We start from the raw sequence: 24,368 nt of genomic DNA on the forward strand, positions 1-24,368 counted from the left end.
TAGCAATTCTCTGCATTCATGAGGAGTTGTGCGCATAGGTGACCATTCAAACTGTGTAGTTTATATCTTCCTGCGTAAGACTGTTGCTTTATTCACACATCGTCTATGACAAAATAATCTCAGTGTTGCACCAGTCTGGTTTAGGAGGACAGATCCTAAGCCCGTCTAGCTATATTTTTAAACAAGTCATGACTAAAACTCTGGAAGACTGCTAAAGCACTCTGAAACCAGACTTAGAAAGAGTTCTAAAGGGCCTGCTTCAAAAGGAGATAAAATTGTTAAAGGTGGCAAGAAATGAAACCGAAAAATAAAACCAAGTTGTGCTTCCAAAAAAAAACTACAACAAAAAGCTATCAACAAGAAATATTGCACGGATATTAACAGTATTATACCTTCTAGTAAAACTAAGTAGAAGGATTAGACATCAAAACTAAAGAATCTTCAAACCCTACAGCAGAAAAAGAATCTCAATCTGACACAGTGCTGCTTTTGAGGACGGAGAAACAGCTTTATGTCCTAAAGTGACAGTGCTATTTTATTCTCATCTGGATGCTACCGAAGTAACACTATTTGCTGTATTTTTCCTTTTAACATTAATTAATAAAGTGGGTTTCGCAAAATGGCGATATTTTATCTTTTATTTAGTTGTAAATGTTTTTAGAAATGTCTTAATGCAGCTGAAAGACAAATAACAATAAGACATTTTTCAGCATAAAAGTAATTTTAGTTAATGGCCTGCATGCCCTGAAATAAATAATATGTGAAGGTGTAAAATCCAAAGGTGGCTGTCCATCATTATGGCCCTGAAGAAGAGCATCTCTGCATCAAATATATTTAAAACATGAATAAATTAGTCAATTAAGAGGCTGCTTTAGCACTAGATCATCAACAAAATCCTCAGACATTTCTGTGGCTGAGTATGCTATGGTAAAGATAGAAGATTCTAGTGAATTTAAAGTGTATGTAAGGATTTGATCTGCCTCCGTGCAGATGTCAATAAGTGTGGACCAGGGTACTCATTTTGGGTCCAGGTTCACGTCTCTTGTATTGGTTTAGTCTTATCATGCCTCTTCAAAGCAGTCTGCTGCCCTCAAGGTCAGGTTAGTTCTATATAAAATACTGCTAGAAATAAAAACACCATATCAATTAGGAAAAAAGTAAAGTCAACAACGAGACTTTCTAATCCTCTAAGTAAATCACGATCCATTTCAATTAACCCTGTGACTAGAAGACAGAAATGTAAAATTGTCAATCTTAACTCCGGAATGAAAAAACATGTTTGAGCTATCAGCTAGAGGACGAGTTTACAAAGAACTTATTCGAGAACTCTCCAAACATGGCATTTTTAAAATTTCATTTAAAATGTGATCACCTCCTGGGAAAACTGCTTGTTTAGCAACATTTGTACAAATGACTTCACCTATGAAAAGTCTACACTCAATATTGCAAAGCAACAATACAAATCGAGGAGCAACATGTGAAGCCTTGCATAAATAACTGATTGCAATATAAAAAATACAACTCGTTAAAACATTTTATTAAATAGAAATGTAACTACAATTAGAGATTACCAAACCTTCACCAGCCTCCAATTCAACGCATTTTAAAAAGTATTTCAGTTCAAGGAGAAGAAACAATAAAATACATCCGCCGGAATAATTGGAACATTTTTATTAGAGTAAATACAGTTGTGAAAACTGTATAATGTGCATCTGGAGTTTCAAGGATTATAAACAGCGAAACTTGTAGATAAAGAGTTGTTTCACACCAAGAAATTTTAAATAAACAAAGTGACATTATTAAGTACGTTGGCAGGCTTCAGGTGCTGTCCAAAATTAGGTGTACAGTATAACAACCAATTAATTATAAATAGGCTTTCATGTAAAATACAGCTGTGCACATTTTAGAAAAATACCAACATTTGCTATTTTGAGCTTTGTTTTTATAAAAGCTTATAAATCATACATCTATTTATAAATGCAACTGACATGCTTAAATAAACTGTTTTTTAGAAATTAGATTTCTACTCTTTATTCCTAAAATTAGTTCAAAGGATCTAGATATTTCAGTTACAAAAATCAGACTTTCCTGCATTTTGGGGGAAGGAGGTGCATGAAAATATTTCCTTCACATTTATTTATGCATAATGACTTCTTAGTGTATTATTATTAAAATTATTTTCCCATTCCTTAAAAATACCATTTCTAATGAATATACAAACTACTTTCCTATACTCTCCGTTTCTTTATTATTATTCTCAACCTTTCACGCAGACGCTTTCCAACACATACCACCACGTTACTTAGGAAATCTCAGCTTGTTCAGATGATAACACATAAAGCGCACCTAAAAAGTGACGTGTCTGCTACTTAAGAAACAGATACTCACATTAAGGAGTTTTTGCATTAAATGATACAATATTTTAAAAAATGTTTACAAATTGGCATAAACCGAACAAGGAGGATCGCTTTCCAGGATGATTATTGACCTCATTCCAAACCATTTTCGATTCTGAAACTTTGCTTTAGGAAAGTGTCTTCCTACTAGCCACTCAAAATAAACAAGCATGCTTTTGGAAAATACAATATACCAACTTTGCAGATCAATGGCTCAATGAACAAACTTTGAACTAAATTCTGGGCTAAAAAAGTCTACTTAAGGCATATATCAGGAATATAGCTTGTTGAAGTGCGTCTGCCAGGGCAAATTACATAACCTCAACAAAAAACACAAATAGTCCCTCTGGAAAATGGTTTTCAGAAGAAGGTATTCCACTTGAATTCATTGCATTGCAAAATTATATTCTAGCCAACGGCTAATTGGCATTATTATGCTTTGCTATAAAGTTACATTGCAAATCCTTTATTACAGTATAGCTAGTTGTTCTGTGCTAAAGACTGAGTAAATTCAATAGCTCATCTACTTGTAAAGTTACTCCAAAGGAGTTTCTAGATCCTCAAGGAAAACTTTGCTTTTTATTTTCTAAGTAGTGTAACTGTTTATGCAGTTTTATCCTTATGCTCCACTTATAAACTGCATTTTTATGTAATGTACAGAAACCCTGATTTACCGATGTATTTTCTCCCGACATATTTTACAATAAAATAAAAATATAATCTTTCATTTACTGTTACTTTACCATTTTTATCATTCCCCACATTTCATGAAGCATTACATCTTGCTACAACTTTTTACAGAGAACACTAAAAAACAATCAAGGAGCAACTAATGGCTATTTGTATGCACTCATACACTATGCACACTGATAAAGAATCACACATGTTGAAGAATTCAAACTGAAGCTTTTAGCTCCTTAAACATACATGTGTCATATATACTGTAGTGTGTGCATGCCTAAAAATCTATACCACACACACACACAATCGTATATATAAATACACACATATATACATGTTGTACTACTCATGTCAAGTCCTGTTAATAAATAAAGCAAGTGCTTTTCTCACAGTTGAGCTTTTTACAACAAGGCATCAGTTTAAATAAGCAGTGAGATTAACATAACTATGCACACGCAAATTAAACTGGATCCCCCCTAACACAGGAGAAGTTAAAAGTAGCATTTACGGAATAAGACTGGCGAGTGATGCTGTTAACAATTTCTTCTAGCGAGATGGGCTTAAATGCTGGACAGAATCCTACAGCGACAGGATCTTCGCTACACATTTATGCACCAGTCACTTGCCTCACTTCCGCCACCGAAAGAGACAGAAAAATAGTCAGGCAGCTGTTAGCTTCTATCAATAATTACAAAAAAGTGCAGCACCAGGCGTTTCCAGTTTAGTTTACCTAACAGATGGAGAACCCATGTATTTCACTGCTTAAGGCAGGTTGCTTCAACAGAACTTTACTTTTTCAGCTTGACAAGGAAGTACTTGCTTCGTTGTTTTTATAAGACGACAGGGTAACATCATCTCCAAAGGAAGTTTATAGCTGCGTTTTTCCAACGTATATTTCTCCGAGTCCCATTTTATCTGCAAACCTTCGTCCTCTGTGTCTGAGTTTGACTCCTGCTGTTAAAAGACTGATGGCACCGCATCCGATAATGGTGGGCTAACACAACTAGGTGTCATAACTTCACTGATTGATCAAAGCAAAAATATAAATTAATTACTAAAAGCAAAAATATAAAACTAATTACTAAAAGCAAATAGATATTCGCAGCATATTATTGACTTGAATAACCGATAAAAAGCCAAAAAAATGTAAATACGTCTTACCTCTTCTACTGCAATTCCAATCAAGTAAGAAAATGGACAAAGAGTATGGCTAGACCAACGTTCAACAGCATTACCAGGGCAATCATGAATGAATTAGGACTCTAAAACAGACAAAAAAACTGAAAATGAAATTGCGTGTTCTCTAGTTTACATATATCTCCAAAACTAAATAAGCAGGCAATGAACTGTAATAGTTGCTAAAATGCAGATGTATAAATATTTTGCCTTGATATTTCTGCTAAAACCAGAGAAAAAGTGACAAAGTGAAAGCCAAACAAAAAATATCTTGGTGTAGAATGCCTCGAGTAATATTTAAAACGATAATAATCATATAGGCAGTATATCAATATACGTATGTATCTATCTATAAAAAGTTTGAGTGTATATATGTATGTGGGTGTGTGAATATACATACACATAAACACACATTTTGTCTGCACAATGGATACATTTCTAAAAATGACCTACTTGCTTTCACCAATTCCTTGCACAAAACTAAGGCAGATACTATTAAAAAAGCAACGATCACTGAAAAGAGGAAAACTCCTTCAACATGTCACCTGGCCGCTTTATGTGTCTCTAAGAAAAAGGATATCATTACAAAATGCCCCTAAACTGGGTTACTGGTTGGGGGAGAGGAAGGGGTGAAACTCTTCTCAAGCAGCAACTACAATTCTTCACAGGATGAAGTCACAAGCCAGTCCTAGATAAAACTGTGCTCAAACATCAGCTAGCTTGGTATACAGCAGTCACGCTTAACTCAGAGGCAATGTGCAAAGCATTTGTGCAACACTTCGAACAGTTTCATAGTGGAAACACACTACAAAACGATCCCACACAAGGTTACAAAGAAAAAAGTTATTTTTAATAAATGAAACAAGACCAAAACAACAAACATCTACTCAGTAGAAACAGATGTGAAATTTAAACTTTTTCCATGAAAACAGTGCCAAAAAACACGTATCGCCAACAGTGGATATCTGGACAAGATGGATCTAGGACAAAGTTCAAGCCGACTGCAATGGAGTGTGGGACAGCTAAAGGGACTCCGTTGGGCCAACTGTACAAAGTACCTTTTATCCTGGTTTGTGGAGCACTGAGAAGTTTCATGTTGAAGAGGCTTCGCACAGTGGAAGCGATGCTTTGATTCCAAGATGCAGCAAGGCTGCGGTGCGAGGTCCTCCATGGTCATCGAGGATCCTGTTGATGAGAGATTGCGATGTGAAGAGCGGCATCAATGGTGCACTGGGTATTTGAGATGATGGGTCTACTCCGAGGAGCTGCAAGACTGCAATGCAGTGTCCAGTGTCATAGTTGAGGCTGCCGCTGACGCAGGATGTGAGGGCCTGAGCCAAGGCCGAGTTGTGCAGCAGCAGTTCCGAAGCTAATCCACAAAGCAGCGACAATACTTTAATTCTGCTCAGGCTGTGCAGTGCAGCAGGGGAGATGTGCCATTCTGCTAAATCCACAGAGGTTGGCAGAGGACCTTAAGCTTACTCCCAAGGGTCCAGGACTGAGGTAGCACAACTTAGCAGGGTAGACTCAAAGATGGCAGAATCCAAGTGCGTGTTCAAGGTTGGAAGCCTGCTGTGTCCCTGAGGCTTCAGTTCAGGAGGCAAGCCAAACAACCCTTGGAGTCACCCAGGGGCTCTGGGTTCAAGAGAGGCAGGTCCGGTTTTTCACACCCAAGCAAAAAGGCAGAAAGAAGCAGATCAGTACAGCAGTCCAGCAGAGTGACAGTACTTCCAGCAGCACAGCAGTACTTCATGGTAGAGTATCCACAGGTCCAGAAGTCTACTGAAGCATTGGTGTCTGAGGTCCAGTATTTATACCCAGTGGTGCCTTTGAAGAAGGAAGAAGTTTCTACAGGTTTCCCTTTCAAGTCCCCAGGCATCCTGCCTTCCCTGTCATGGCTCTAGACTAACTACAGGGTGTGTGCAGCCCTTTGTGTGGAAGCAGTACACATCCTATTCAAGTTTAAGTAGAAATGGGCCCAGTTTTGCCCACCCATCTTGCCAGTAATGGCCCATTCATGCCCACCTAAACTTTCTATTGTGTGTAGCTGTTTAGGAGGATTACACAAAGCCCAAATGTCAGCTACATCCAGTCATGTGACCCAGGCACTAAATGACTAAGGCAGGAAAATGCCAACTTTCTAAAAGTGGCATAAATCTGACTTCATGATAGTTAGGGTTTTTCATTACAATTCCAATAACACCAAATATGAACTGGTTATCTCTTCCCATTTGGAAACCACAACTTCCCATTTGGCAACTACAGCTAATTAACTGTAATAAGGTAACCCCAAAGTTATCCTATGGGAGAGGTAGGCCTTGCAGTGGTGAAACACTTTGATAATGTTTAACTACCAGGACAGACATATAAAACTTAAAATTACATGTCCTACCTCTTAACTATACTGTATCGTGCACTCTGGGCTGCCCCGGGCCTACCCTGGTAGTGAGTTAGATGTATTAAAAAAGGAAGGCTTTGAATTGGCAAAAGGTTGACCTTGCTAGGTTGAAATAGCAGTGAAACATTGCACACACAGGTTGCAATGGCAAGCCTGAAAAATCTTTAAAGGGCTACTTACATGGGTGGCACAATAAGTGCTGTAGGTCCACTTGTAGGATTATACAGACCCCGGGTATATGTAGTATCACTTTACTACTGACTTAGAAGTAAATTAAATATGCCAACTGGGGATAAGCCAATGTTACCATGTTTTGAAGAGTAAGCATGTGCACTTTGGCACTGGTTGACAGTGGTAGAGTCCACAAAGTTCCAAGGCCAGCAAAAATGAGAGCAGCAAAAATGGAAAGGGAAGGAATCATTTTTGGGGGAAGATCACTCTAAGACTGATGGGTCTAACAAGCAGTGTGCAGATTTCCAGAATGAGATCCTTTTAATAAGCGCCCAAGTCTATTCCACAGATCAGGCAGAAGTTGGGGTTGGTGAGGAATCTGTGATTAGACAGAGTCTCTACCAGAAAAAGCGTTATTGAAGATAAGTAACGTGTTCTCCTGATAGGCGCTTCTAACTGCAGATTTCTTATCTCGTGAAGAGATACCAAAGCAGTACATCTTCAGCTCTTGGATTTGCTGAATGGGCCAGACCAGGAAATCCTGCAGAGCTGATTCGGCAAAGTGCCCATCCCTCCGAACCTCGCTGTCCAGGTAATAAGGCTTCGTGAACATAGGGAAGGACACCCATGTAGCTGCTCAGCACTATAGTACTACTCCTCCATCTGGTGAAATAAACATGTAAACCTTCTAAGGCTGCTTCTTGGCTAGTCCATAGCAGATCTTGAGGCAGGTCATGATCTACTGGGGGATGGTTATCTTTTGCACCGCTTTACCCTTTGCCCAAAACTAAATTGTCACTCGCTGTACCGATTATATTAAAAGCAGAGTGCTTGATTAGGGCCAAGGTGGAGCCCTTCATCTTTGGAGGGGTGTGGAGGTGCATAGAAAGTTGGCAGAGTGATGGAATGTCCTATGTGGAAAGATATAATTATCTGGGGCAGAAATGCCGCTTTCATTCAGACAACTAGTTTGTCCATGTAAAATGCAGTTTTATAGTGGTAACAAGGACAATGCCTTGAGTTCCTTCACTTACCTGGCATAGGTTGTAGGGATGAGGAATGCAGTTTTGACAGTTTGTAGAGGAAGGGGACAACTGCGCATCGGTTAGAAGGGTGTGCATCTTAGGTAGGTAAATATCAATAACTGCACTCAGAAGTGGCATGTCATGGAGAGAACACCAGACAACACACTTCTCCCAACGTCCTAAATAAACTGATTCAGCAGATGGATACGTGGCTGCCGCGATGACACATCTCTTTGGGAGGGACATCAAAAGCCTCTAATATCGCTGCTCAATCTCCACACTTAAAGGTGCAAGTATTGTGTGTAAAACTCAGGCCTACTAATGCCACAGGAGTCAGTGATGGTTGAGTTTGTCTGCCATGGTGTTTGGTGATCAGGGAAATGCCCTGGGTTGTTGAGCCATACCCAGAGATGTACATCCTCTTGGCATAGGACCCATGACTCCACATTACCCTTTTTGTTGCAGTACCAAATGGCAGTCATGTTGTCGGGCAGAACCTGTACCTGTTCCCCTTTGATGGTGTGCAGGAACAATTTCGGTGCCAAGCGAATCACTCGCAACTCCAGAGGTTTTTGAAAATGCAAGCTTCTCCAAAAGACCAGAGCCCTCTGATCTCCATCTCTTCAGCCTTCCAAGGCTGCAGCCGGTCCAACTGTGGTCTAGCAGCCACTCCCTTTGCAGGCTCCTTCAATACATGTATGGACTTTGACAAGTCCCCATGGTAATGGACCACTGAGACTTCAGATCTCACTGCAGCGCCTGCATGTGCCTCCTGGCATGGTCCACAAGCACGATGGCATAGGACCCACGACCCCACACTCCCCATGTTTGTTGCAGTACCACATGGCAGTCATGTTGTCTGGCAGAACCTGTACCTGTTCCCCTTTGATGGTCTGCAGGAACACTTTAGGTGCCAAGCGAATCACTCGCAACTCCAGAGGTTTATGTGGATGTGAGCATCTCTGAAAGACCAGAGTCCTCCGATCTCCAGCTCTTCATCCCTGGAGGGCTGCAGCTGGTCCAATTGTGGTCTAGCAGCCACTACTTTTGCAGGCTCCTTCAGCACATGTATGGACTTTGACAAGTCCCTTTGGTAATGGACTACTGAGACTTCAGATTTCACTGCAGCACCTGCATGTGCCTTCTGGTGTGAGCCACAAGCACGATGCAGGAGCCCAAAAGACCCAGAAAACTCAGAGCCTCTCTCACTGAGATCCATGGTTGAAACCTCAGGCCCATCCTCCTAATGCCCTAGACTTGTTGAGGCAGAGGTAAGGCTCACAACAGCACCATATCATGGACGGTTCTTATGAATGGGAGTCATTCCGAAGGAGTCAGGTCTGATTTTGGCACCTGGATGGAGAAGCCCAAAGATGTTAACAGGTCAGTCGTCGTGGGCGGGTTGTCTGAGGGACAGGACAGAAAAGGTAGGGAGGATCCATTTTGTATGATCAGGAGTATCCATTGATCGATGTGATGTTCCTGCAGTCACAAAGGTTAAAGGTGTTGTTAAGGGCACCTTAAAGGGGTTTTGCAGTGGCCGCAGGGGGAGGGGCTTAGGTAACTCTGCCTCTGGGGGTCTGGACACAGTTGGCATGATCCCCAGTCTTGACTTCAAAAGGACTGGGAGTCCTGTGTTGGTGCATATTGTCACTGCTTCTGCTAAAAGCTTCTAACAAAGCCTTGAAAGTGGTGCTGCGGCTGGGGAAATACATAACTGGCAGAGCTATGTACAGCATGTGGGCAGTGGCATTATCCTCCTGAAATCTTTCACAGGCTTAGTCCGTCTTCATTCCGAGCAGTATATAGCAGTGAAAGGGGATCTCCATGAAGGGCTTCTGGACATCAGGCAAAATCATTGTGGCCCCTAAGCACTACCTGGTATCAACTGCCCTATCCAGACAACTGGTAGTATCCAGACTGGATTTTATTAAGTACTTTGTTGTGTCCTGCTCATCCAATATTAGGCATTGCAAGGTGTGGCAAAGTTCTTTGGGGGTGGGTGGGTTGGCAAGATGTATGCCACTCTGTCTCATAACAGATGCAAATACCTGCTTAGAAAGCATGTTGTGTTCACAAAGCGTAAGGTGAGGCTGGGAGAGGAGAACGCTTGTTTCAGAAATGTCTCTATCCTTTTAGATTTCCTGTCAAGAGGAGTGGTAGGGAAAGAATTGGAGTTCAGGCAGGTGGCAGATGCCTGCACCACTAAGCTAGCCGGATTAGGTTGTTGCAGCAGGAAGTCCGGATCTCCAGGAATGGCTGCCTCGCCACTCACCTACTGACTAAGGGGCAAGATCCTGGGTTTGCCACAAAACTAGTCATGGCCTCATTTAAAGGGAACCGAAGTAACTGGTTGGGTTGTACGGGGTTGAAAACCTTTGTCAGCACATTAGTTTTGACCTTTTGAGTTGGTACAGTAAGGTCAAGTACCTCAACCGCTCTACAGATTAATGTTGCAAAGGAAGTAGACTTCTAGTAGCCATAGTAAAATCAGGAGCAAAAAGACTAATGTCTTGCAAAGTTTCCAGGCCAATGGCATCCTGGAGGTCATCATAAATACTGCTATCATAATAATGGTCATCATCATCATTGTCTCCAATATAATACTGTGGTTATAGTGTAGATCAGGGTGGGCATAATGCTTAAGCCTCGTTGTTAAGGCATGGGTCTCTCCATCTGAGCAAACATTTGGCTTCCTTTCTAGCATTTGTGATGTCAGTATTGATGTCAACACTTGCAGTGTCAGTTGTAGGGCTGAAGGTGAGATTGTGGTGCTGAAGTTGACACTGAGGGTGGCGCTGATGGTGGAATCATGGATCGTATTGGATGGGCCAAAGCAGTGAATGTGGTCAACTACTGTCTATGAGAAATGGTCTGGAAGCTCCCTCAGAGCCATGGGGCCCAAAAGTGTTCCAGAAGGAGCTGGTGTGGGATCAATAACGCAAGCCATGGTTATCTTTAGTCCCTGAATCAGTTGCAGTGTTGCTTTCCACTCAGGGTAGAGTGGAAACAAGGCAAGCATCGGTATTGGTTCCGCTGTGGGAGAACAACTCTGTGGGCTAGAAATGCTTGCAGCATCATGTGACTACAAATGGTGGTAGTGGCTGAATACAAAAGACCCATGCTTGGATTTTATGGGGGACTCTTGACGTTACAGAAACAGCCTCAGAGCCAGAAGTCCCTGCTCGTGACTTCGAATGGGATTGTTACGCCTTGAACTTCAACCTTGAGCGCTTTTCCAAGCGAAGGAGTTTGGCGATAGCATAAATCGCCTCACTGTCTCAGACAGTCTTCCTGTTCACTTCTGTGGAGCATGGACTGGACCCGAGTTGCATTTGGAGCCAAGGAACCATAGAAAGGCAATGTATCTGGACAACTGAAAGATGAGCTGTCCAGCAAGTGATAGTTGCCTACTATCACCACAAAGATAACATTTCAAGCAAACAACTGAAGAAGTTCAAATTTAAAATGCAGGGTCTTTAAATTACAAAACATAAATTTATGGTTGCTATACAAGATTATCAATATATATCTTATCAATTCATTGCAGGTTAATTCCATTCAGCGTCAATATGATCGTTACCATCACAAATAAGAAAATCAAAGTCATGATATCTTCAAAAAATAATTGTCCTTCCAGTTATATAACACAAAACACCACTCAACTAGTGTTTTACGATACCTGTTGCTTTCTCACTGCTGGTATGACATAAGGATACTTGATTCAGTATAATTTCTACAACTCATGAAGCACCAGTTTCCACTTCCACTGCTTTTTTCTCAGGAACAGAATGCATTGGGGATGCAGAGGTAATGGAGTTGTTATCTGAAAAAGTGATCAAGAGAATCACTCTTCAACCCTGGGGATTTCAGAGAAGCCTCTTGGTTCAGAACAAGGGGAAGGTGTTCTGCCCAGTTATAAACATGAAGGAATACAATGGCTAGCTAGTCTACGGTAATTTAAAAATGGAGCATATGCACCGCGTAAGGGACAAATGGATGAGCATGTTGTACCTGAAAGATACTGTTAGAAATTGGGTCTCTAGTTGCCAGAGGCATGCTCCCTGTCCAAGTAGGGACCACAATCCTAGTCAGGGTAAGTCGGATACACAACCTAAGTTGACCTGTGCTTACACTCTGGTAGCTTGGCACAAAACATGGAGGCTTAACTTAAGAGGCAGTGTGTAAAGTATTTGTGCAACACTTAAATTGCAGTAACACATCAATAACACCACAAAAAGACTACACATCAGTTTAGAAAAATAGAAAATATTTATCGGAGTAAAACAATAGACCAAAATTACAAAAATCCAATCAGTAAAAGTCGAGATATGAATTTTTAAAGAATAAAATAAAAATAGTGATTTGAAGTCACTAGCAGTCAAAAGGTTACTTCATGTCGCGAGGGATTGGTGAAAATCCAAAGTTCAGGCCGAACCCAACCAAGGGTAGGTCGGCTACAGAACCCAAGCAGGGTCCGCTGAAACAGTACCTTGGATGGAGCAAGCACAGCAAGGGGCAAATGTGAAGGCGATGAGTCAATATTTTCCATGCAGTAAGGTTACTGCGTCGTCCATGTGCCTCTCAGTTGGTTCCTGCATCAGCATCAAACTTCATCGAGATGAATGTGATGAGTCGTCATCGAACTGCGCAGGCTGTGAATCTGCTGTTAAGTCGTCTGTGGAGCGATGCAGCACTTTTTCACACGCAGATGGCTGTATCGATTTCTGCAGAAAACAGCTGCACAACTCGCTTCTGAGGCCCACTACTAGAGGAGGGCACCTCAGGCAAGGGTAGGAATCACAGAAGGCAGAGTCCAGCAGCACCAGAAAAGGTGCAGGCAGTCTTTGATGTCCTCAAGACTGTAGTGGAACAGGTGACAAGCCAACAAACCCTTAGACAATTTTGGGTTCAAGGATGTAGAGACCAGGTCCAGTCCTCCTCAGTCTGGACAAGAAGCAGCAGGCAGCAGACCGACACAGCAATGCAAGTAGCAAAGTGGCAGTCCCTCCTACAGCATAGCACACAGCAGGCAGTAGGCCAAAGCAGCAATGCAGTTAGCAAAGTGGCAGTACCTCCTGCCAGCAAAGAAGCCTCTCTTGGCAGAAGGTCCTTAGTTCCAGTAGAGTTCTGATTTGGTGCAGTTTGGGGTCCAGTACTTATACCCAAATGTGCCTTTGAAGTGGGAGAGACTTCAAAGAGGCCTTTGAAGATCACAAGGTCCGTGCCCTTCCTTCCCTGACTCAAGATACCCTACTGGACGGTATGCAGCCCTTTGTGTGAGGAGAGGCACATCTCTATTCAGGTTTAAGTGTCAGACCCTCCCTCCCATCTAGCCCAGAAGATCCATCAGCCTGGTGAACAGCCATCAGAACGCAAATGTCACACCCAAGCTCCCTTTGTGTGTGACTGTGTTCTGGGAATGCACAAACCACAGCGGTCATCCACCCCAAATATGTATTTGCAGACAGGCGGAGGCACAGAATAGTTAACGTAAGAAAATGCCAAAATGTTTAAAAGTGGCATTTTCAGACTTACAATTCAACTTCACCATAAATTGTGATTTTAAATTGTGAGTCCAGAGACACCAAACTCCAAATTTCTATCTTTTCCCACTTGAAAGGTACACTTAAAGGTTGCTTAAAGGTAATCCCAATGTTAACCTACTGGAGATATAGGCCTTACGGTAGTGCAAAAACAAATGTAATAGTTTTTCACTACCAGGACATGCTAAACTTAAAAGTAGAAGTCCAACCTTTTTAAATAAACTACCCTGCCCTTGGGGCTAACTAGGGCCTACCTCCGGGATGACATTTGTATTAAAAAGGATGGTGGTTTGGGCCTTGTAAGTGAATGCACTTGCCAGGTCAAAATGGCAGTTTAAGACTGCACACACAGGCTCTGCAGTGGCAGGTCTGAGACATGTTTGAAGGGCTACTGTAGTGGATAGCACAATCAGTGCTGCAGGCCCACTAGTAGCATTCATTTTACATGCCCAGGGCCCATATATTGCATTTTACTAGGGACGTATAAATAAATTAAATATGGCAATTGTGGATAAGCCAATTTAAACGACAGAACACCTGCACTTAAGCACTGGTCAGCAGTTGTAAAGTGAACAGAATTCTAAGGCCAGCAAAAATGAAGTCTGAAAAACATGAAGTCAGAAGGCAAAAACATCAGGGGAAACTATGCCAAAGATGCCAGGACTAACATACCTACCTGACTGTCCCAGTGTTCCAACCGCACCAGCATTTTCTACAATGTCCTTTAAAGATTCGTCAGCCTCTTCGTATTTCATGAAGCTTCTAAGGCTGGTAGTGGAGATTCTCAGCCAAAGGTCTCAGGATGATAGTCTAGTTTACCAACATCCTGATAATGGCTCAGAGTTGGAAGAAACTTGTTTCGAATCTTCAACTGACAGTTTGCCACCATTAGTGTGTGGGCTACGAAATCAACAAGAAGTCAGACTTGATTCCCAGCCAGGCAATGGTCCTTTTCGGGTTTATTATCCTTTTAGACCTGGCAACTTTACAGCGTCACAGGGACAAGCCTGCCTTTGAAGAGAGAAAACTGAAGAGTGCTTGTTTCAGGCTGAATGTCTCATCTTATGTGGGCAGGTTAGTGAGCCTCCTTTCAGCTTGAATTTAAGTGATCTTCCATGTAGTTTTTAATTTTGGGATCTGTAACGAATGAAGGCATCCCATCTTCAAAGAGGCCTTAGGTTCTCTGATTTTGCTCCCCTCATTCAGGAAGCCAGGAGAGAACTTCAGTGGTGGCAGGACTAAATTGAGGCCTGGAATGAAAAGGGCTACTTTTGGAAGCGCCGTAAATCTTATTATGAGTTGTACGCCAGTTGATCTGGTGTGGAGATGTGTCTATAGGTGGTATGTGGTCAGAGGAGGATCAAAGTCTTCGAGTTGCTTGAATTCTTGCTAGGGTGCTTCACAATGAGAAGTTTTGCAAAAGACAGCATAACCTGTTGCATTTTGTTAAGACTGATCTCAGAGGTTTGATACATCAACTGCTTGGGGGTTACACGATTGAGGGTGCTAGTCGAGATGGGGAAATATTTCTCCCATTTTTGTCTAATGGAGGGACATTTCAGTGGTGTCAAAATACCTCCTTGGAATGTCCAATATTGAGGTTGACTCCAATTCCAGGTTGCTGCAGGAATTCAACAGATATTGATCCAGACGGACTTCCAATTATTAATGGACAAGTGGGAACGCTTCCAGATAGAACTGTTTGCCTCCTGTTTCAACCACCAGCTGCAAAAGTAATTCAGCTGGTGCCAGATCCCTGGATCTGGCGCTTGATGCATTTCTCCAGGACTTGGGGAAAAGCTGCAATTTTGAGTTCCCTCCATTCACAATAACAGTGAGAACTGCAGCGCCTGTATAGAGATAGGAGGTGGAAGTGGTTCTGGCAACTACCCTGTGAGGGGGAGGGACCAGGTTTGGTTTCTGATTCTGGTGGGACCTTCATCAGATTTTCCAATCCTTCTTCCCCTTCCCCAGTAAGCAGGTATGTATAGGAATTGGCATGGGCAATAGCATTACTTTGCCCTAAAAGGCTCACTTCACCTAATGTCATGGTAGATTTCAAGGGCCATTGGTCACTTCCAGGACTTTTCTAACCAGGATGAACGTCTCACCTGGATTGCCTGGGCAGAATACTTCAGTAAGTGATACAGATCTGCTTGGAGGAAATGGAGTAGTAGTTGGTGTCTCGAAGGGAGTCTGGACTAAGTGGGGCCTGACTTATTCATACAGCCAGCTAACTTTCTGGTTTGTAAGAAGGAGGTTTGGTGCACTGCTCGGTAAAGGTTGCCCAGTCAGCAATCTCGGCAGGACATTTGACATTAGAGGGTCATTCTGTGGGCGAACACCCTTTGATTTGTAAACATCCGACAGGGGTTTGTCTCGTCCTTTGGATGCCAGCTATTCAACCATTTGGGATTTCAGTTTGGTTGTTGATCTGTTTTCAGTCTTGGCCACATAAGAGGCATGAGGAGGGAGTTGTAAACCAAGTTGGCAATGTTTTTCCCCTGATGTGCTATAAACAGGTGTACTTTGTGAGGGGCATAGATTTGTCTTGTATTTTTACCCAGGATGGGGAGACTTTATGGATCAGCAGATGGAAAAGGTCCAGTAACCAGTGTAGCTATTACCTGGTCTTTCTTCTATACATCACAGGTTTGTATACTTCAGTGTGATGCCTTAAGTGGCCCAAGGTAGGCCCGGACATGGGTTCCATGTTCACTGCACCACTGGGATCAAGCTACACCGACTGAACAGCCCAAATTAGGGAGAAACTGGTTTTGAGTTGCTTGTGCTCCAGTTCAGGTAGGACCATGCATGGCAGTCCCAGCTGGACTGTGACTACTGAAACAGGGTCAAGACTGATTTGCATATGGCTGGGTCCAAACTGAGGTTGTATGGTAGACAAGAGACCAATGGGTTGGAATGCTTCCCCAAGCATTTGCCAGTGGTTAGACATATTGCAAGCACTCCTCCCGTCACATTTTGTATGTTTGCATAATTGGAAACATGAACATATGTTACCACATCTTAGTCACAGATATATTGCTTACCAATGACAATTCTCGGCTCAAAGCATTACATTGAACCCATATCTCAACAGTGTTAAAGAATGAGAAGGCTGTTTAACGATTACACATAACTACAATCCAAACCTGCCCAAAAGTTCTAGATACAGTCCCAACCTCTTGCCAGTTCTCAAGCTTCTAAAAAGCCACAAAGAACACAAAATAAACAATCTCTTAGATTATCTAGATGCCATTGTATTTTTTGCAAACATGATATCAACTTGGAATTTTCAAATCACTATACCTCGTACAAGCTGGAAATTCCCTGCATCATCCCCTCCCCCCCATCATGCACATTAGATTAGACATACCACATTGTTATGCTGTTTCAAGTACCAGGGGTGTGGCCTGACACCCAGAACATATTGTTTGGGGTCAAGGACAACAAGCTTCCATGTTTGTTTTGTCCTGGGGATAAGTAGGCCAAACCCCCTGCAGCACACACCATTTGGCTGCAAGTTTACATTACCATATTATGAGGCAAGGCGGGAAATTGTCTGCGGTTGAGGTAATATTTCTGTCTATATGTTAATGCTGTTTGAAATTATGTTTATGGTTCACTAATGCAAAGCCTTCATTATCATGGTGCATACTCTAAATAAATGTTGTAAGCTCAGGTTGCATGTAAAAAAAAATATGTACACATTTTTGCAAAGTTTAACAATATGAGGCTACAAATAATGCTCCCAGAATGTTCTGTGATTGGATCCAAATATCTGCAGAAACCTGAAACCAAGATTGATGATTCTTTACTTTCCAAATAAAATGTTCATAAAAAACGCAACTATAAATAAATGTTTTTCAAAATTACTGTAAACTTTTAGGTACCATTTCCTTGAAGCATCATTTAGTAAAATGTGTTGATGCATTCTAGTACTTCCAAAAAAATTCATAATGAAAATACACAGGCATTGGCAAAGCCAATAGGTGCGACACTGGCGGTCAGTGTTTTGTTTTTGTCAATGTGTGTCTTGTTTCTATATGGTTTTTGTAAAACTTTATTGTGGGAGCTGCCAGTCCCTGACCATTTTAACAGACACTGGCAAGAAGCAAAAATATTTTTTGGTCTTAAAAAGCACACATTGCCACAGTAGTTCCTGGCACTAAACAAAATTACTGTGTGCGCCGGTATGCTCCTTGTGAAAGAGCAGATTGCTACCGCTCACAGTAAAGGCAGCGGAGAGAGAGAAAAATAGAATTTTAATAAAAACAAAAGGTGTTGGTTAGCGTAAGCCCTAGTTAGGGGTCCAATTCATAAAGAAAGTCACAAAAGTGCTCCCAGGGTAGATGTTTTTTGCATTACTGCAGATTTAAGTATTTCATGAGTTCATGGGAATTTGCACAAGTAGACCAGGAAATTGTACTCCTAGATAATATTTGTGGACTGTATTTTGGAATGAGCTAATGTGCATGTATAGATTTGTTCATGCAAAAATCAGTTGAGCTTTTAAAAGATCACCTTCCCTCCAACTACTTTTTTCCCCAACACCCGAAGGAGTTTTACTTCTGCCTTTGCCAGGAGTAAATCTCCACCCTTTCTCAGTATGGGAAAAGATTAAAGAAGAGCTGGTGAAAACCCTTAAAACATGCATTTTAGTAGGTCTGCACAATCATGTAAATATTGCCTCCAGCTCCAGAATATAGATCTGCGGAAAGGTGACAAAATAAGGAAATTGCTAGTATTTAAGTCCTACTATAGTAAAAGACATGGCATATCCGGCGAGGCTATTATCAGAGCTCTAACATAACAAGATAGCTGCCATACTTTGTCTCTGCATTACATGACACCAAAGGGGCAAGCAGATTTATTTATAGAACAAGTAGATTTATGAAGCAACTTGTCCAATTGACAAGTATACATTTTATTGAATTCAACACCCCTGAAATACCTAGCTCTCCGACACTAACTTCCAGGATCAAAGCCAAATCCCAACTGAATTGCCCCCTTAAAATGCGTCACTCCATAAACTTTCAAAGCTTATCTCTGCTACAAATCTTGAAATGGTGGAACTACCTACATTTCAACCACCTCATGGATTAGCCCTTTACTGGACCAAACCACTTATGAAAATCTTCGGCAACTAAGAAAATAGAGGAGAAATTATCTTGAGTAAAGTCAGTTTCAAGTCCCTCAAAAGTATAGAGAGGGAAAATCCCTAAGTGTGAACACCTACTGTTTGTTTGTCTTTGGTGCTTGATCTTGACGCCTTGGCGCGGTGACACTGATAATGTAACTCATAACAAGTGGCTTAACTATAAACAAGGCAGCCATCTTAGAAGAAATAAATAATTGAATGGGCTAAGACAGAGCAAGCTAAGTAGGTTAAAAGTCACTAGGTGAGGGGGGCACGAGTCTACAAGCCAGAGACTAAGCTAACTCCTGTTATCCCATTAAAACGAACTAGGATTCACTACAAATACAGTAGGGCATACTGCTCATGCAGCTATGCCCTCACCTACAGTGTAGTGCACCCTCCCTTAGGGCTGGAAGGTCTTCCAGAATGGTATCTTACCTTTACTGCATGCAGTGCGTAGTGGACAGGGCACACAGGCAGTGTGCCATGTCGGGTTTGTCTTTTGGGATTGTATCCGGACACTCAGCCTGCAAAGGTAGAGCTGGGTGCATCTGAATACATGACCCTAGAGGGTGGTACAATCACTGCTGCTGCCTTCAGGGGCCTACACTTAGTACCCAATGCCCTGGGTGCCTAAGTACCCTTTACTAGGAACTTATAGTGGCACCTAATAGTGTCTCCAATTGTGCCAATACCTTGGCAATTTTTAGGAACAGAACACTGGCACTAAGGACCTGGTTAGCAGGATCCCAGTGCACTCAAGTCCAAGTTACATCCAGAACCCAGGCAAAAAGTGGGGGTGTACTGCCACAAGGAACCAGTTTCCCACATTACCAGACATATCCTTTCTACGAATCAGATACAGCTTGCAATCTCTTAGGTAGAGGAAAAGCGGTGCTCCCACATGGGGGGGCAGCAAGAGGCACCATCATCCTCCTACTAACAGGAGGTTGCTGAGAAACAGTGCATCTTCGGCAATGAACTAGTTTTTCAGCCTCCGCAGAAAGAAAATACATATTGTCCCCAGACCTTTGCCGCAGCATCCGCCAGTCGTATCATCATTTTAATGCTCTACGGGCCCCTAGGATGTCTAAGTCATTGAGTATGCCTTGGTTAGAACAGCAGGGTAATCGCTCTCCCTCTCAGGTGACTTCCATCTGTGGAAGAGTCTTCACAAAGTTTACTGCCGCCTTTGAAGTGGGCAGCATTTGTGTGACCCCCCCCCATGTTCGACCTGCAGCCGAGGTGGATACAGCATGGCGTATGGTATCTTCATCTATTGGAGCTTTTTTCCACAGGCAGATCATCTTTACGGGCTGTCCTGCACTGCCACCATGAAATCAGGATAGAAGGCGATGTTGTTACCCTGCTGTTGGTAGGATTTCCTTTATCATGCAAGGTGGAGGGATCAAGGACATCAACAATCCATGTGTCCTCTCCACCACCAGCATATACGGTAGGTTGGCAGACCCAAAAATGTCACACAGCAGGTTTTCCACATATCTCTTCATCTTGCCTATGTTGGTGGTTTCTAGTACACCTGTGATCCTAAGGTTGTTCCTGCATTACCTGGCTTCTATGTCTTCATTTTTCGCTTGAATCAGTGCCAGAGCCTTTACCATGTGGAGACTTTGGGAGATGAGATGGGCTGCCCAGCTTGGTCACCATATGGTCAATTTGAATACTGAGTGTCTATTTTTCCATCTATTGACTGGAGACTCTGTTGCATGGCCAGTACTGTCATCTTGAGTGCGGTCACACCCTGCAGTTTCGAGTCCCGATCTTGATCTGCTATAGGGTCTGGCTGGGACCAGGGGTGCTTGCAGAACTCAAATGTGAGGTGTGGCTGGTGCTTATCCGCTTTGTACAACGTGGCAGGGTATTTCAAACTATTTACTGTATGGCACCAACAGGGTAGAAAAGGGCATGGTGGTTCCACAGGCAGAGCCAAGCACAATGTCAAGGTAAGCAAGGGTGCAATCTCGCCTCTCTATTCCGCCAAGCCTGTTCTGTAGTGTTGCCTCTCTGTGGCTTGGGAGCTGGCGCAGGAGTGAGGGGTCAATCAATGCTGGGCCCCAGCAATCTCCTAGGGGGCACACATGCGGCAATTATGCAATTACTGTTGGTAGCTGCAGGAGGGGGCCCACTGGGTCACAGTCTTCCTACAAACCCAGCAGTTATGTGCATGAACGGCAACCTAGTCTTTCCACACCAGATGACCTTGTATTGTATCTGATTGTTTCAGTTCTGAGGGGATGGTGCTTCTTTATTGGCAGGGGCCCTGCAAGCAGCCACACAGTGCCATAGTGTCCACAGCAGGGCGACTGGTTGCCTCCTCCATAGCAGAAGGCCCTGCCACCAATGTTCTAGCCAGCCATCTCTGCGCGATCCAGTCTACTAACTGTGAATCAGGGAGCTCAGTCCTTCAGTGTCGTTAAAGGTGCTGTCAGCAGGAGGCCGCGCCTGACAATTATGCCTTGCAAAGCACGGTCTCCGCAGCACTACTCCTTCTGCTGCTCCTGCTGGGCTGATGTATTCCACTCGGTGCACCGCCTCCATCGCGCACTGAGGCTTTCACTTAAGCATGCACCTCCCTCCTCTTCAGCTCCCAACAGGACCTAGATCCGGGTTGCAGTCACCCAGCCCGCAAGGACAACTCCACATTTATGGCCTTGCCAGCTATCGCTTTTACCTGGTATGGGGACAAGACAGAGTCACCCTGCGCAGAACCCAGCTCGCAGGCGTCCCACTCGCTGCCACCTTCTTGGGCCTCAAATCGCAGTCGCGCATTAAATCTTCTCATCGCGGATAGCCCGATAGAGCTGGTCCAGACGTGAAAAGCAGTCTTGGTTGCTTTCTTTGTGCAGGGCTGTCACTGCAGTTGTCGGATGTGTGCATTTGTATCAGGATTTTTGAGAGATTTGGATGCTCAGCTGGCAGAGCTGCACTACTGTCTGGCCATTCTGCCGCAAGCTCTCAAGCACCCCCAATGCTGTTGGTTATGACTCCAAAAGTGCACTGGAGCCTGCTAATCATGCATTAGTCTGATAATCTCTCTCTAAAATAGATGTGTAAATTGGTATCTCCAACTGGCAAGAACTTTAACCCCCTTATAAATTTTTTGTATTTCTTATCAGTGGTTCTCAAGGCCTGGTTGTTAAAGGGGTCACCAGGACTTGTGACACCGATTGTGCCAACCAGAGTGACCCAAGTAAACAGATGTCAGCAGGCCGGCCACTGCAGTCTGCAAGAGCAGTGTAAACTGCTCAAACTCAAAACTGCCTACACCAAGTGTGGCAAGGGCAAGGTACTACTTTTAATATATGCCTCTTCCACCTAAGGTAGGCCTCACGAGCCCGGAAGGCAGGGTGCATTATATTAAAAATGTTGTCATATAAGTTTAAGAATATATGTCCCGATAGAAGTCTTTTCAATTAAAGACTACTAAAAGTTATCTTTAGGATAACCTTGTTTGGCACCCAGGCAACTCTGAGAATGCCAACTCCATTATGGTTAGTGATTTCGGTGCGTTTCACATTAAATCTGACTTTGGATCCGAGTCAGGTTTGGGGAGACAAGTTGTTTGATACCAAACATAACACACAGGGGCCATCAGAACCTCAGATTTGCTCTGGTCTGCAACCAAGGATAAAAAAAGCAACCTGTGTCTGCATTTCCAGGACTCCACGAAGAAAGGGGTGCGAAAATCTGCACCTGTGGCAGCCACCCTATACCTGCATGACTATGACTCATCCCGGACCAGAGACCATTTCCAAAAGGAAGGAGAACCCCCTTGCAACCAAAAGGCACCACCAGAACCCCCTTGGTCTAGAGGTAAGTCGCCTGCAGGAAGAAATCGCACTACCAGAACCAAGAAGTTACTGTCCATCGGGCCCGTTGAGAGATCGCTTAAATGTAAATGCTCTAGTGGCTTCTGGGAAAAGTAGTCCCGACCCCCAGCAAGTTTCAGTCGACTAGACGTCCAACTACAATTCCCTTGAAGTCCGACTACAGACCCCTTTGTACAATGCTGCACCCTGAGAGAACAGTCCTGGCAACTTCAACCACCTACCTCAGTGACTCCGTTGCTGAGTTTTTGCATCTGTTTTATCACCAGCACTGTCTCAGTAAAAATACAGCACTTGCAGTTCCCATCCAGCACCAAGAATAGCCAAACACACCTCTGCAACCAAGACACCCGAGCTAGTTATAGATTTTCTGCCTGGTGAATCCTGGTCCAGGGCCCACCAAAGCCTAACCCCCAGTGTGCTCCCCTGAACTCGACCTGCAAGTGACCGAGTGTCACATGTGTGATTTTTCAGCACCTGCGGCTCACGCATTCAGTACCAAGGACAGCCAGGCACCTCTGCACCTGGGTCCCACAAACTAGGTCACATTGGTCTGACTGTCGACGTTTGGGCATGGGACCCACATCACCTTAACTTCAAGTGGGTTCCCCTGAGCTCACCCAACAAGTGACCAAGAGTCACTAGTGATTTTTCCCATTGCCTGCAATGGGACAGTTTGACAGCTGTAAAGTACTCATTTATTTTTCACTCTAAAACCCATAACTCCAGTTCTATGTGTCTGATTGATTTTGTTTTGGTGTCTAAATTAATATAAAAATCTGCTCTACTTTTATAAATTGGTAGTGGATTTCTTTCAAGTCGTATCATTTACTTATCGTCCATGTTGGTACTCTGAAATGCTTAACATATGTTCTTCTATAAAAGCCTCACTGCTCTTTGTCACATTAGCAGGACCGAGCTGGGAATTTACTAGGATGAATACAAAGGACCCAGATGAGGTGCTGTGAGAGTATTGCGTAGTGAGTCTACCCATCCTCACTACACAATACCCCACTTTCCTACAGATGGCACACACTGATACTTTATGGAGATGTGCTTTGGGTTTTAACCAGGTAGGACTCAATCTAGCTCAGTGCAGCGGGTACAACCCCTCTTGAGTACCACTGATCACAAAACTTCCTTGCAAAACACATCAATGAGAATGGACCTTTGAAAAGCCTCCAATACTGTGCACCTCTAAAAGAATGAGCTGCATAGACTACAAAACACACGATGAAGACATCCAATGTCTTTGCGTATGCCTGGTAGCCATTTGATGATTCAAAAACAGATCAGTCAAGAGGCTGCAGGAATTTCATGCAGTAAGATATGTGTCTTCTCAATCCTGAGCTCAGTCAGGATTAGGGGAAGCTTGCATCCTGCTTGTATAGGCTTCACTGCCAGCCACAATCTGTACTAAAGCAGACTGAACCAGTAAACCTATCTGCTTCACTTGACAGGTATACCAATTATTAATTTGGCAGAAGTCTCTGATCTTCCTGAGGTTTTCAGGGTTAGGCAGTTTCTTTCCTTCAAGCCTTTAAAAGAGTTGACCCCTACTTGATCAACAACCATGGCTTATACCTTCAATTGTCACCATTTTTGTCTTGAGGATCAGGGGGCCTTTGGGCTTTCAGGAACCAAGATCAGTTTTCCCTTTCACTTAGTTTGACATCTTGACCCAGACCTTTGCTAGAAAGAGGCATCCTGATTTATCTAGCTCTTAACAGTATCAATCTGGCCATTTATTAACTGATTTTGCATCTCCAGAAGCAAGATCTGTTTATGCTGATGGACATTTTGTACATCTAGAACATATTTATTTTTTATCAGTTTCCTTAACTCTGTCTATGGTCAGGCAGGTAAAGGTAAAAATCCGTCCTCAGCTATCTTTACTCATTGGATATGTATGTATGTGTATATGCTATTTCACTGCCAATGTAACTGAAGGTGCATCACTCAACATTTATAGTCACTCTTCAAAGAA

The 24,368-nt window shown here is 43.0% G+C and overlaps 1 protein-coding gene across 1 annotated transcript in view; it reads right to left on the minus strand.

Moving 5' to 3' along the window:
• Positions 1–1,516: 1,516 nt before the first annotated feature.
• Positions 1,517–24,368, minus strand: part of JPH1 (junctophilin 1) — a 401,716-nt gene continuing 378,864 nt past the window's right edge. Inside the window, exons 5-6 of the mRNA XM_069220366.1 lie at positions 4,239–4,339; positions 1,517–4,098 (exon numbers count right to left, since the gene is read on the minus strand). Of these exons, the coding sequence (XP_069076467.1) occupies positions 4,259–4,339 (81 nt within the window). The 3' untranslated portion in view covers positions 1,517–4,098; positions 4,239–4,258. The remainder of the gene's footprint in view (positions 4,099–4,238; positions 4,340–24,368) is intronic.

Source organism: Pleurodeles waltl, chromosome 2_2 (genome assembly GCF_031143425.1).
Source record: "Pleurodeles waltl isolate 20211129_DDA chromosome 2_2, aPleWal1.hap1.20221129, whole genome shotgun sequence".
NCBI classification, from domain to species: Eukaryota; Metazoa; Chordata; class Amphibia; order Caudata; family Salamandridae; genus Pleurodeles; species Pleurodeles waltl.